This window comes from Lethenteron reissneri, chromosome 29 (assembly GCF_015708825.2).
Source record: "Lethenteron reissneri isolate LAM-NWPU_2019-01 chromosome 29, ASM1570882v1, whole genome shotgun sequence".
NCBI lineage: Eukaryota > Metazoa > Chordata > Hyperoartia > Petromyzontiformes > Petromyzontidae > Lethenteron > Lethenteron reissneri.
The window spans coordinates 348,334-362,932 of record NC_083807.1 but is presented as its reverse complement, the minus strand read 5'-3'; the positions used below and the strand labels follow the sequence as shown (position 1 = coordinate 362,932).

Genomic DNA, 14,599 nt, shown 5'->3' with positions numbered 1-14,599 from the left:
TGAAATGACAATACAGTCACGGATTGCAAAGACCAGTAAGTAGTTACAGCCTTTGGTGCCTGGACCAGTTGGTGGTGGTCCACAACTGTTACCGTTTGAGGTTTTGTTTTAAAAAACAATGGCATCGACATTGGCTGCGGTGTGTTCAGAGTTAATTTACTCTGAAATGCGTGACTTCAGAGTCGAACGGCTGTATCATGTCGCGTATATAGACACGTGTAAACAGAAACACGCGTGTACACGCCACATCACGTGGTGCGGCGTGTACACACACATACACGTGGTGCGGGCGTGTACACACGTGGCGTGGTGCGACGTGTACACACACACACGTGGCGTGTACACACCACGTGGTGCGGCGTGTACACACACACGTGGCGTGGTGCGGCGTGTACACACCGCACCACGTGGTGCGGCGTGTACACACACACACCACGTGGTGCGGCGTGTACACACACACGTGGTGCGGCGTGTACACACACACCACGTGGTGCGGCGTGTACACACACACACCACGTGGTGCGGCGTGTGCACACACCACGTGGTGCGGCGTGTACACACACCACGTGGCGTGGCGCCCCGCGGCGCCCGCGTCACGGGGCGCGGCCCCCAGTTCCGTGTGCGTGGAGCTGCTGCTGCGACTTCGCCGCGTGGAGCCGCGAGACCTCCAACAAAACCCGGGTTCGGCTCCCACCCCGGGCTACGGCGGGCTTGGGATAGACTCTCGCTGGGCTCCGGCAAACAGCAGACTGTTAAACTGCTCAATGACAGCTGGGTTAGACTCCCACCTTATGTCTGGGCTTAAACTCTGACCCTGGTTCTAGGAGATGCGTGTTCTAGTCCGAGCCTGAGGTCCAGCAGAACTGCCTCTCGACTCCAACCCTCGAGCAAGTCCGGAGCTCAACTCTCAAACTCTCAACCTCCCGCCCGCACTACGGACGGGGAGGGAGGGAGGGGGGGGCAGGCTTCAACTTACGAATCGCACACGGCGGGGACTGCAGAGGTATTAGCAGGAGGAGGTGTGAGCTGAACTCTGTCCCGCTGTGCAGGAGGAGGCCTCCTCTCCTGGACCGAGCCGGGAGCGATCTGACGACTCCTGCGGACGCCCGCGCCATGGCCTCGTCCGGGGACGGTGAGAGACGCCGCCGCCGCGGCAGCAGCGGCGGCGGCCACGACTCCGACTCCTCCTCCTCCTCGGCCTGCGCCGCCGCCGCCGCTGCTGCTGCCTGAACCCTCGTTGCCGCCGCCGTCTTTGCACTAAAACCCCTTCCCACAAGGGCCGCCCACGGTGGTTGCTGCTGTTCGGCTGCTCTCTGAACTTTGTAAAATTGAGGATTCTTAGGCTCCCGGCCGGGCCAGGCGCAGAGCACAGGGCCCCGTGCCGCCGCCCGCGGGGGTCGCCTCGTCGGCGACCGCGTCCCGAGTCACAGCTGCTGCTGCCGCTGCTGCTGCCGGCACGAGTTTGAACGGGCGACGGGCAATTCCCGCATGGATCACCACCACCACCGCCACCTCATCAATGCCGCCACCCCGTCATTCATCTGGCCCATCTCATCGCACTCCAACCCTATCACCCACGACTCGCTCAGTTTCGTCCACCACGTCTCACTACCACTTCGTGATTCACCTCCCCTACCTCCTCTCCCCCATCTCATAACACCCGGCCCCGTAATTAACCCCAAGCGCCTCTTGCCACTCACACCGGATCGTAAATCTTTTCCCAACTCACACTTCCACATAAAAACACCCACCTCACGCTTTACCTCGCCTGCATCCAACTCCCACCTCATCACTCGTACCACGCAATTCTTCCCACCCGCCTCATCTCACTGCCATCTCATCTCCCACTGTATCACTCCCACTTGAATCTCACTCCTCCCATTCCCACCTCATCAGATCCGATCCGATATTGTATCTGACCCATCTCACCTCGCTGACCAACCCTCTATCCTCACCACGATAGCGCCTTCATCTCACGTCACTGAAATCCATTTCAGCGTCCCAGTTAATGATGTGGATTCAGTGTGGTTCACCGACTTCTGCTTGTGTGAGCTGTATGCTGATGACCATGTAATACAATGCTTGTTTAGTGTCATGCCCTGCAGGCTTGACGTGCCAATGACATGTTGTATAACTGTCGTGATTTGTATTCTAAGTGATTCTTATGCCCTGGAGGTATCGCACAGTGAGAGGTTACGTGCACGCTATCCTTGGGAGGCCTGTGGTACGCACTCATGGACAGATCATGTCCACGCAATGTACCCGTGGTGCCTTGTGGGTGCTGTGTCAACATTGGATGGTGGCTGTATAGGTGGAGTTAATTGATTTCCTCCCCTGTGACGAGTGACCTTTGAGACGTGGCACACTCCGGCTCGTGAAGCACACCCTTAATCCCTCCGGCGCGATGATCACACGTTGCTTCGCGGAGATTAGTCCTCAGCCGTGTCACGTTGGGAGCTTCCCAGAACGAGCGCCCATTAAATAAGAATTGCTAATCTGTGGTCTTGAGTCGCCATCAGTCATTGTCATCGGTGCCGTTTTCTAAGTACCCACCTCCTTACGCATCTGGATTAATCACCGTGGCTGTCAGATTTCACGAAGGTGTCGGCGGGTGTTTGAGGACATGAGTGGCAAGATAGGCGAGAGCAGTCGTCTGGGTGAGGAGGCCGAGGACAGTGCAGAGGATTACCGCTCCCCATTTGACTTCAGTGCAGGCGTGAGCCTCAAGTACCTGCATTTGGCCCCCACTGATGGGGACTCGGGGTCCCCGGCTCTCTCCCAGGGTAACGCTGCTCCCATTGCTCCCTCGGCCGGCCGGCCGGGCAGCAGCAGCGCCACGTCGCTGCTGCATGTCAGCAGCGATGGACCTCGATTCGGCTACAGATGAAAAGCAAATTGTCCAGGCCATATTTTGTGAATCTGTGAATGTAATATTAATTTATGGAAATGTGAATGTGTGAATGTAATATAAATTTATGTTTGTGCACTACGTGATTTTGTTTCTATCATGCAGTTATTTTTAAGCTGATTCCTATTTAGTAGTTCCTTGCTCTGACTTCTATTTGGATGACTTTCCGATTTCTATTTACCTCATTGCTGTACTTTGTTTCATTTTATTCCTTTCGTCATTTTGGTGACACGGGTCACTCTTGGACTCTCGAGTTGTCTTATTGTTAATAAGACATCTACTTGGAACCATCCACATAGGTTCATGCAAACAAGATACTATTGTGCCTTTGCAGTAGATTGCCATTTGATGTGTACAGGTTTTCTGAGCAGTGACCAACCCAATGCAGACTTCCCGAGTGGCACGACGGGGCAAGTCGGGGCTGGCATAGCCAGGGAAGACCCAACCCTCAGCAGCTCGGCTCTGTCAGATGTGGAAACGGAAGAGCTGCGTGAAGAGCTGGCCAAGGTACGTGCACGCACACTGGCCCGGCAGCTTGCTCTGTTTTGTTGTTTTTATTCGTGCAGAGACGACGTCCTCGTAAGACTCGTTTTCATGGTTCACTCATAGTCACAGAATGTTTTATTAGCTGTATAAAAAAATGTGAAGTGTGTTTGCCAATGACGGTGCTCACAGTTTGTCAGGTAACGAAAAGACACTCATGGAAATGAATACATATTCTTTGGTTCTTTCGGTCAAGTCATGTAGATAGAAAAATTATAATAAAAATGAAGTGAATAATTTTTTTATATATATAGAAAGAAACCCACTAATGTAGACTGCAGCCTGGTTCTTAATCTGAGTGAGTGTACTGGCAGTCTATAATGTAGACTGTAACCTGGTTATTAAGTTTGGTGAGTGTATTGGCAGTCTGTAATGTAGACTGTAGCAATGGTTATTAAGTTGGGTGAGTGTACTGGCAGTCGATAATGTAGACTGTAGCCTGGTTCTTAACCTCGGTGAGCGTACTGGCAGTCTATAATGTAGACTGTAGCCTGGTTCTTAACTTCGGGTAGTGTACTGGCAGTCTATAATATATACAGACACAATTTCAACCGAGAAGATGGGTACAAACTCGGCTATCATTGGAAAGATGTCATCAACCACTTAGGGTCATGACTTGATTTGTGTTTTCTTGTTACCTTACCCCAGGGCACCTATGCCCCGCCCACTTCGTTCTGACACCAGGACATTTTGTTGGCACTGCGTGTTCCATGCTTCCACCGGTGCCACGCCCACTTTTTTGAAACCTTTAAAAACGGTTGCCTTCGGTGACCTTCCCCCTCTTTCCTCCTGAAACGTCGTGGTTTTTTATTTTTCTAACTTTATTTATTTTGTATTATTTTACCGAAAGAACCAACGAATAAGTGTACATTATAGACTGCCAGTATGCTCCCTCAGGTTAAGAAGCAGGCTACAGTCTACATTATAAACTGCCAGTACGTTCACTCAGTTTAATCACCATTGCTCCAGTCTACATTATAGACTGTCAATATGCTCACCAAGCTTAAAAAGCAGGCTACAGTCTACATTATAGACTGCCAGTACACTCACCGAGGTTAGAAACCAGGCTACAGTCTACATTATCGACTGCAGTGCACTCACTCAGATTAAGAACCAGGCTACAGTCTACATTAGTGGGTTTATTTTATTATTTATTATATATATTTTTTATTCACTTCATTTTTATTATTATTTTTCTATCTATGTGACTTTACAGAAAGAACCGAAGAATATGAATTCCTGCAGTCACGAAAGTTTTAAGTCAAAATGGAAAGGAATACTTTGTGCTTTATAGGGGTGCGAGCTCGTGCTGTGTGTGTGCACGTGTACAGGTGGAGGAGGAGATAGCCACATTGAAGCAGGTTCTTGCAGCGAAGGAGCATCACCTGGCTGAGATCAAGCAAAAGCTGGGGATCGGAACCATCACGGAACTGAAGGCAAACCTGAGCAAGGGGTGGCAAGACGTGACATCTTCATCTGCGTATGTGCTTATTACTTTGGATGCTGTCGCACAGGATACAGGCTGAGGTTTTTGGGGTCTGTGTGGTCCTGCGTGTGCGTGACTGTACTATATCAGCTGTGCATTCACTCGTGGATTGGCACTAGATAGTGGGTGTGTATTGTGCTTTTCTGGATGAAAAACTTTTTGTATGCGCTACATGAACTTTGCAGTCCATGCTATCTGATAGTTTTAGTGCGATCTAATTAGGGTTAAATTGAAAATGTTCATTAATAATTATCATTGTGATGCTCGTTTCTCTGAGCCTCAGAGTCTGAACACTTTTTTAGGAGGGTCCTGTCAAGTTGTCGCAGTTGGGGGAAATGTTACTGCTGTGTGCAATCCCAATTAAGTAATTTGCAAGTCATTTTCAGCATTGGGATCTGTGGCCAATTCCAGTTACATTGTTTGTGTTTCGCTATGGGAGTAAACCGGAGGAGCTGGAAGAAACTGGTGCACAACAGGCAAGAACATACAAATTTCACGCAGAAAGTTGCCTGAGTTAGGAAAGCGGTCCCAGGGACTTCTTGCTGCAAGGCAAAATCGTGACTACAACTCCACCATCATGACTCATTAACACCTGCCTTTACAAGAGAAACACGTCGGCTGATGTGTTAGACTGTGGCCATCCCTCGTACGCTCGTGCCTTCCATGCAGTTACAAGAAAACCTCGGAGACGCTGGTGCACGCTGGCCAGAAGACGACGGCAGCCATCTCTTCCGTGGGCTCGGTGCTGAGCCGCACGTTGGGCGACGTCAAGTGAGCGATTCGTTCCTTTCAACTCATAAACGCTCATTTATGGAGTTGGCCAAACATCCCAATGTAGAACAACCACAGAGCCTGGACAATTATTGGTGCCGGTTCCGATGGCCTTCCCGCTTGTCTGGTGTCCCTGCACCTCCATGTGCAAACAGCACGTTATAAATCCTAAGTGTTGTGGAAATGCGCTTTTCACGGTTGGCGCGATATAAAAAATATAGCATCACTCCAATAAACTTTACACCGTTACATCAAGCGGCTGTCATGGCATCCATGTTCTGGAGTTCACTGCAGGGTCCGTTTTCCGAGATGTCATCTCTAAGTGTTTGTGCAATTCTTTATCAGAATGGAACTGAATTAATTTGAGTGCAGTGGTAGTAGTAGTAGTAATAAGAAGAATGATGATAGGAGCTGCATGCGTGTGCATTACGGGCCAGGTGGCCCAGTGGTAGAGCGAGCGGCTCGCAATCGGAAGGTTACGAAGCCAATTCCTGATTGGGGGGTGTTTACTCAGCCCATTATCCCTGTGTGGCCAATAAAAAAGTGTCATCAGTAGTCCTATGGATAGGCTCACCCCTGTCATAGGAATATGGAGTTTCCATCACTGGAGGCTGTAAACAGATGTGCACTGCCTCCATGCTGTTTTGAGCAAGAAGTCCAAGTTCCTTTCAACTTTACACTGCACCTCCGTTGAGCACGGTTGACTATGTACAGTGCGAACTAAGTTACATATACACTATTATAACCAGCACAGCAGAGTAATAATAAACTATTTCAATATTTCCTGTAATTAACAATCGTTAAGTAATTATTAGTGGCAAAAATTGCAGGGCACCATGATTTGTGACACAAGCTTTTTCAACAGCGAAAAGTGATCACGAGCTGTGAATCAGGTGGCCTGGTCCAGCAGTCGCTCCATCAACACCCTGTGTGTGCAGGCTGCTGTCCCTTTGGTGCAATATTACCAAGGTGCTGCAGCATTGTGTTCTCATCAGTGATTAACTGTACCTTGTGCTCACAATATTTATTGGCCAGAGTAGCATTTGAACTGCATATTATTATCTTAATTCTGCCAAAGTTGGAATGATGTTGTCATATCTGGGGTGCAACACCCAGTTCCTACTTGACTATGTTTGATCGAATCTGAGCGTAAAGCAGTCAAGAGTGATGATCCAGCACTTACCGATTCTCTACAGTTAGGTGCCTCCTTATCATTCTATCTTTACGACCATGTTTGCTGTTCCTCTGTCTCATCCACCACACACCATGTATGTAGGTCACAAGACTTGTCTTTTTGTTCCTTCCCTCACACTGCCCAACTTTTAATTCCCTCCCATCATCTGTTGTTCCGAGCTGCATGTAAGTATGTTGAACTTATTTTGCACCGTATATAGCCACGTATACTCATCGGAGGTGCGGGGAAGGACATCAAACTGAACACAAAGATAATATAGGTTTTTTGGGTTAGATCGTGTAAATATAAATGTGCCGTTAAACCCCCAACCATCCTACACAGCCAATTAGTAAGGTTTGTTACGTAAATAAAACATGCCAATTCGTTACTAGTGTAATGAAGCTCTCAGAGACACCATCTTGTTCAGTTATATATATATTTATGAATAAAGTCCGCCGACTTACTGATATTTTAACGGATAACCGCGAGTTGACTTTTCCAGCTGGGTAACTTCTGTGACTCTACGCTACGCTCCGCATGTAGTTGGTTGACTACATAGGAGTGGACACGTAGCAGTCACGGAGACAATATGTAACTTTAGCCTTCCAGGACTATAAGATCCGAGATGATGAAAATGACCCGCTCCAAGATGACGATGGCGATGACGGTTTCTTGATTCCCCCACAGCAGCCCAGAGCCCCGCTCCACGCCGGTTTTTATCCTCCCTCTCGGACCTGGCCACGCCCCTTTTCCCGAACTCTCTCTCACCTCATCTGGCCCTGTCTGTCCTTGTCTCAATTATAAATTACGACTACTTAGGTCCCATTTTTTGATTTAAAGCTTTCGTGACTGCAGCGACTCATCTTCTTGGTTCTTTCGGTAAAGTCACGTAGAAGGGAAGTAATAAATAATAAAATAATAAAAATAAAACATAATTAAATAATTCTCACGACGTTTCGGCCACAACGCAAGCAGCTGTCCTCAGGTGAAGACCAGGTCTGTCGGGGAGACAGCGTCTGAATGTCCCATCCTATCCTTATTATTAACCACGGCCACCAGGCCCCGTACTGTCCTTACACTAGTACAGCGCACTGGTGTGTTGGAGAGGAAATCCACAACATTTACAATCTGAGTACGACGTTTCGCTAGTAATTAGAACTAGCTTCATCAGGCGACAGCCAGCTTTGTGGAGAAATCCTGTTTCGTTCCTTAATTAGAGGGACATATTGTGATGCCATCATTTATGAGCCCTTCTTCGGATAGCTACAGGCTTAGTGCTGCTTGGAAGCGAATCATCAAATAATACATTGTTTAAATGCATGCCTATACAGGAAACCATACATCAACGGGGATTACCTGTGTAGTGACACAAATAAGGTCACTGCACTGTTAGCACCAGCCACTAATTCGGGAGTGCCGCTAAGCGCCGGGAACCTCCATAGGAGCCTTGAGGGACACGTGGCCGGGAGCCGGGAGCTCCTGACTTGATACCGCAGCAGGGGGCGTGGCCGAGGGCAGATCGGGGACAAGAAAGGGGGAGCCCCGAGAGGGATCGGGGCTCGTTTGTGGGGATCAACTTGAGAAGTCGTCGCTCTTCGCTCCTCGTTCGCCGTGAAGTCTTCTCTGGGGATCGTGGGTCAGGCAGCGTGTGTGCTGACTGGCCCGTTGGTTCAGTTAACTCGCACGCACACAGCGAACAGGATAGCCACACCTAGCCATAGAACTCGGAGTGTTGGTTGTTTATTAAACGTGTTGCCTCCAAGTATAGTGTGTGCGCGCCTTTGTATTTCACACTACAGCTGTACGCAGACAATAACAGGTACTGCTATTTTATTGCACGCAAACAACAGGAGGTACAAGCATAATGTGCATGCATAATGGACGTTGATTACCATGATATAGTTATTATTTTTATTATTTTATTTTGTATTATTTGATCTGTCTACGTGGCTGTACCGAAAGACCCAAATAATATGTTGATTACCATATTAATAATTGTTATTTATATAAATGTATTAACCCCCCCTCTTCGCACATGAAGGGCTCACAAGTGATGACATCACATCTGCCTCCCTCTAAGGAACAAAACAGGATTTCTCCACAAATCTGGCTATCGCCTGATGAAGCTAGTGGCAATTACTGGCAAAACGTCGTACTCAAATTGTAAATGTGGATTTGCTCTCCAATACACCGGTGTGCTGTACTAGTAATGAATTGGAACGTTCTGTTTACGTGAAAAACCTTACTAATTGGCTATGTCGGGTAGTGGCGGGTTTACCGACACACATTTAAGTGATCTAACCCAAAAAAATATATGGATGATATTGGTCGCGAAAGCCAAGGGGTAAAATTAAACACAAACAGCGGTTTTAAAGAAATTATCTCTTGTATTACCTTACTCAGTTAAAAGACATGTTAACTTTATTACAACGTTGACTTTGCTGTTTGTTGCCGTTTACTTAACGTTTTAGATCTCTGCCTGTGCTTAGAAGCAGTGTATATATTGATATATAAAAGATAATTTATATCGGTATGATGGTAATGTTCATGGTCTCTCCAGGAACTCTCCGACTTTCAAATCTTTCGAGGAGCGAGTGGGAAGCACCGTGACCGGCTTGAAGGTGAGCCCACGTCATATGGCCACGTGCACATTGTTTCACGAGAGTCGCATTTCTTTGCTCCGTCAGTACGAGATGCACAACAATGTCATGGCTTGTTGTCTCGTTGCTCTGTATGCTGCGTGCGCACAGACCCGTGTTTCCACGCGCCGATCCGGCAGTTTCGAAGAAGTTCTGAGCTCCACGGCCAGTGCCAGTGCCAAGCCTGACCCTGAAGAGAAAGTCCCACTGTGAGGCGTGCATGGCTCTACAAAAACAAAGCTCGTGCTTATTCACATACGTACGCAAATACTTGCTCAACGTGACACACCTACGCTCGTGTTCCAACATACACGAGTACGGTATACGCGCATATGCCCCCTTACATGCCTGCATGGAAATCGCAAGTGCCAAAGTCGGTGTGGATCAACGAGTGCCACCGTGAGAACACCCCACAGATGCACACACACGTTCACTCCTGCCGCCGGGCACGCTTGGTGACAAACAGATGGGAGTCCAGGCAAATGGTCTCCTCGCATCAGCGTGAGACATGGCTCGTGTAAACTCTATTCAAGTGGTAACCTGTAGCCACCCGTGCCTTGCCGCAACTCACCTGAGCTCTCTGTGCCGTGCGGCTGCCATCACTCGCAAAACGGCGGCAGAGTATGAGACCGTGATGTGCATGCACCAGTATAGTTGCCATATTGCTGTGCAGAATATGCCACGTGCTTCTTTTCAAAGTACCTTTCAGAAATTGCCATATGATCTACATAAGACGGTTATTTTCTTCAAATGCATGCACATTGAAATGAATACCCATCGCAAATGCCTGTCACTGTAGTATGTTGTATTAACGTTTGATAGCCTCATGTGCATGAAGCTTAAGTGGAAAATGTATTTTACGTATTTTCGTTTCTGAACAGGTTTCCAATGGATTAAACACTTTCTGGCTTGCTTGAAATCTAAAAGCGATTAACTTTGAGCTATTTGCAGCTTTACGTTAGAATGGTGGGTGTGTGCACCAGCTCGATTGCCAGCTCGGACGCCGTTGAGACTAAAGACGCTGTTTTGCATTTCAACACTGGCGACGCTGTTACTGTCGTGGGTTTTATCAATACGAGGATGGTTGGAGGCGACGAAGTTAAACATATTCCTGATAAATTTCTGGGGCTGGTTGCATAAAATATCTGATGTTATTTTCTTTCCACTCATACCTCTTTCGTTGCCAAACTAAAGGAAACATCTAAGCAAGTGTTTTTATGTGACCAGCCCCATTTTCCAGACTTCCAAAGTCCGTTATGTAACGCAGGTGCGGCTGTCCAGTAGGTTCCGCAGTTGATGCTGCACGATCTGTTGGTGTCTTGCATCTCATAAGCTCGGCTCGTGTGAATGGGCTGTGTGTGGAAGCACTGATCTCCCTCCCCACTGTGTGTTGCGACGTGTGTGCGTCGCCAGTTTGTACTTGGGTGCATTTAGCGACCATTTTATTAGCACTGTGGGAGGTAAACCCCTTTTTATCTAAGAACGTACATCCGTGTCAAGTTAATGTGGCGAGGGGTAGGGCCCTGTAGAGTGTGTGAACTCGGTGCCTTGTTCGGTTTCGATATTTGCCAAAGGCCAGGGTGACCCCATTGGAGTCTGTGGTTCGGCGTGCAGATTGTGCCTTAGCTGTGCTGTACAGGTTGTTGTATTGTGGCCCGTGTCCACGTCATCTCCACAGCCTGCACGTGTTGTCTTCCCATCGCTGGGCTTCACTTCAGAAAATGTTACGCGGCTGGGAAGCAACAAAGAGCATTATTAGAGTCTATGAAATAAATATTGAGCTTCAAGCTGTCTGCGCATGGCTTTTCGTCTCAAAACCTTTATTCTGCACGTACAGAGCTTTAAACGTGAATGTGTTGTGATGTACGGTTCTGTACACTGCACCACTGTGCAGGACCGACTTGATCTCCGGAGGTGATGGGGGTTGAGATACCACCCGGCTCGGGGTATCCCCTCACAGTACTGTGCTAGCCCAGCAGGGGGAACAGCTCACAGGCCACGGGTACACTTGTGGAGACGGACGAATTCGCCTTTCTCGAGAAAGGTCCAGAAAATAATGAATGGCATCCTGGTGTCTGACTCTGCTCTTAAAATTGTCCGTCCTGTCTTCATACTTCCTACCCTTGACATTGACACCCCCCTCACCTTGTCCCAATGAACAACATTTTTTTACCTCGGGGTTTTCTCCCATCCTATATCCTCTGCCCACTAATTTAATCTGCCACTATCCACTTGCTCTGGCTTTATTACTCGATGCCAGCCTCAGTTTCATCTGAGACCATTCCTTTAGCTCAATGATGCTGCTGATCTTCTTGGTTCTTTCGGTAAAGTCACGTAGAATGGAAATAATAAAAATAAAACATAAAATAATTCTCACGACGTCTCGGCCACAACGCAAGAAGCCGTCCTCAGGTGGAGAACAGGTCTGTCGAGAAGACAGTCTGAAATGAAGATGAATCCCTGCAGTCACGAAAGCTATAAATCGAAAAAGATGCTGCTGATGTCCCTCCCATCCTGAAAAAGGACCCAAATTGGACACCAAATATCACAAAAATGTGCACCCTATCTCAAACCTCCCTCTTATTGGAAAGCCCTAGAAAGGGTAATGAACTACAATCTCTGTAAACCGCTTTGCTCTGTATGGTCTCCCTGACCCAGCACAATCTGTTGAGACTGTTCCTGCGTGTGATAAATTGACCGTAGATAAATAACGCTCCTAGTTCTAGATATTTCTGATGCTTTTGAAACCATATACCATTATATCTGCCTCCAGTGCCTCCAGGAATATGGTATGCAAAGGAGCATGGAGAAATTCGTACTTTTCAGCCTTCGTTTAATTTACAATGAGAGACAAAGAGAGGAACACATGGGTGGGCGTACGCAGTTGAAAGGCATAATTCAAACGTATGAAAAGCGGCCTTTGGTAGGGCATGTCGCTACAAGGAATAATGGTCGATGGTGAAGAATAATCGTGGCGTGGCAGTCAGGGAAGATATGACCCGAGGAGATGGAGTGATGAAATCAGCTTGTGCTGGGGCTAGGTGGATTATGAAATCGCATGTTTTTGTCATGTTATTTTCTTTGTTGTTTTCCAACCATTTCTTTCTCTCGTGTTCCTGATTGCATCATTAATTTATGAGCCGTAGCAAATTGGTCGGCGCATTTCGATATGTACCTCACGCCTGTCGATTCCAGGCCACTGACATCCGTGGTGATATCTGAACCGCTCCTATGCGCTGACCAGCGTGGTGGCGAATGGTCAAACAAGTCCCATCAATGATATGGCGTGGGGAGGCCTTTATACAGCAGTGCATTGACAAAGTGATGATTATGTTTATGTTACCTTGAATATTTACAATACCTTTCGTCAATTCAAATAGCATTTTAATTGATCATTTTCATTGACCTTGTTATCTTTGGTATTCCTAAGTTCAATTTTTAAAACGATTACACATTTGGGCCCATACGTTTTGGAGGATGGAGTGGGGCATGATTGGAAATTTACGTTTTTTTACGTCAGCTTTCTTGACCTAGATCATTGCTATAGTTTAATAAACTTACGTAGTAATTCACGAGCAGCTATAAATGTGAAACAAAGTCTGTCAGATATTTTTGAAATGGTAAAACTAACTGCACACTACAAAATACATATACAAAATACATATACATGTATTTTGTAGAATGAAGTCGTTGCTTAAGTTGCACCACCAGAGTTGTATCCGCTTTGTCCAGCGGTGAAGCGACCATGGCTCCGTCCAGCGGTGGAGGGAACAACCTCCTCGACAGGAATTAAATTGGACGTTGGCCTAAACGGGGCCTGAGTTCTGTGTGCCTGGGCTGTGCTGTTGTGCGCACTGCGCAGCGCGTGTGTCAGTAGAGGCGATGTTTCGCTAGTGGGGAGCGGTGGCGCAATGGTTAGCGCCCTGCACTTCAAACTCGGCCTACCCAAGTTCAATTCCCGCTCATGGCCAACACAGTGACGATGCTCTGAATCGGTCCTAGACCTTCGCTAGGTCGGCTCAGCCTGAAGTGAGTACCTGGTGAGATGTGTGACCATCGCCACTAGGGAGACAAAGGCGGCTGAGCGTGGTGTTGGCATTAACAGCACTTCCCCCAAAAGCATGGGCAATGCTATATACGATGGGTCCTTGCCTCTGCTCTTATTCCGTGTGAGCTGTGCTTTTCCTGCTTTGCACGAGCGCGGGCGCTGCTGTGTGCGCTGCGTGTGAGTCGGTGGAGGCGCTGTTTGGCTGCGAGAGCTGCGAGGGGTCTGCGTGAGCTGCGAGGGGTCTGCGTGTGAGTCGGTGGAGGCGCTGTTTGGCTGCGAGAGCTGTGTGTGCTGTTTGGAGCTCTGTGTTGGATCTGTATCAGTGGAGGCGCTGTCTGCCAGAGGGCCGCTCTCGGCGGCTTTGCTCGATGGCGCGGCCGGCCTCCCGTCCCGGGGAATCCGCGTCTCGGCCGGGCCGCCACTGCGGCGCCGCCCGGGGCCACGCGGGGATCGCGTCCTGAGAGGCGGCGGCGGCGGCGCGGATATGGAGCCTCCGCTTGGGCCCACGGGGCCGCAACGCCCTCCCGGGGTCCCGGACCTCAGCCATCTCACGGAGGAGGAGCGCAACATCATCATGGCCGTGGTTGCGCGACAGCGAGACGAGGAGGAGAAGGAGCAACAAATGCTGAGGTGAGGGAGGGAGTGATGACAACCAGAGAGACGCGGCCGCCATGTTCCTGTGCTGCTGCTGCGAGGAGGAGGAGGAGGGAGGAGGCCGCTGCTGTTGCCGCTGCCCCGTAGGCCCCGTAGGCCCCGAGTACCCCCCCCCCACCCCCCGCCCAGACGAGGCCGTTTCCCTGCGCTGTGGCAAGGGGGCTCGGCTGGGGGCTCCATGGCCGCCGGGGCCCTAACGGGGGGGGGGTTTCTGCGAGGCGCGTGGCTCTAATTGTGATGTATTATTTGTCTCTGTTTTATCAGACCTCGTTGCTCTAGTATTTTGTGCTTTTATTGTTTGCTATTGTGGCTATTTCGTGTCGTGTTATTTGCCGCTGATGCCCCCACCCCCCCCCCCGCGTTGTGTTGATTCGCG

The 14,599-nt window shown here is 48.9% G+C and overlaps 2 protein-coding genes across 16 annotated transcripts in view; both read left to right on the top strand.

The window, feature by feature from the left end:
- The first annotated feature begins 546 nt into the window (after nucleotides 1-546).
- Nucleotides 547-11,308, top strand: LOC133349090 (tumor protein D52-like). Of its 2 annotated transcripts, XM_061562262.1 has the most exons (7): nucleotides 547-681; nucleotides 1,050-1,132; nucleotides 3,267-3,415; nucleotides 4,783-4,931; nucleotides 5,607-5,708; nucleotides 9,443-9,503; nucleotides 9,633-11,308. In XM_061562262.1, the coding sequence occupies exons 2-7, from the start codon at nucleotides 1,114-1,116 to the stop codon at nucleotides 9,732-9,734; spliced, it is 582 nt and encodes a 193-aa protein (XP_061418246.1). In that variant the 5' UTR covers nucleotides 547-681; nucleotides 1,050-1,113; the 3' UTR covers nucleotides 9,735-11,308. The 2 variants fall into 2 exon arrangements, with proteins under 2 accessions (XP_061418246.1, XP_061418245.1); XM_061562261.1 differs by lacking the exons at nucleotides 547-681; nucleotides 1,050-1,132 and adding an exon at nucleotides 1,228-2,783.
- Nucleotides 11,309-13,836: 2,528 nt separating this feature from the next.
- LOC133349089 (regulating synaptic membrane exocytosis protein 2-like) overlaps nucleotides 13,837-14,599 on the top strand; it is a 49,064-nt gene continuing 48,301 nt past the window's right edge. For all 14 annotated transcript variants that reach the window (XM_061562258.1, XM_061562241.1, XM_061562260.1 and 11 more), the window contains exon 1: nucleotides 13,837-14,199. In XM_061562258.1, the coding sequence (XP_061418242.1) occupies nucleotides 14,054-14,199 (146 nt within the window). In that variant the 5' untranslated portion in view covers nucleotides 13,837-14,053. The remainder of the gene's footprint in view (nucleotides 14,200-14,599) is intronic.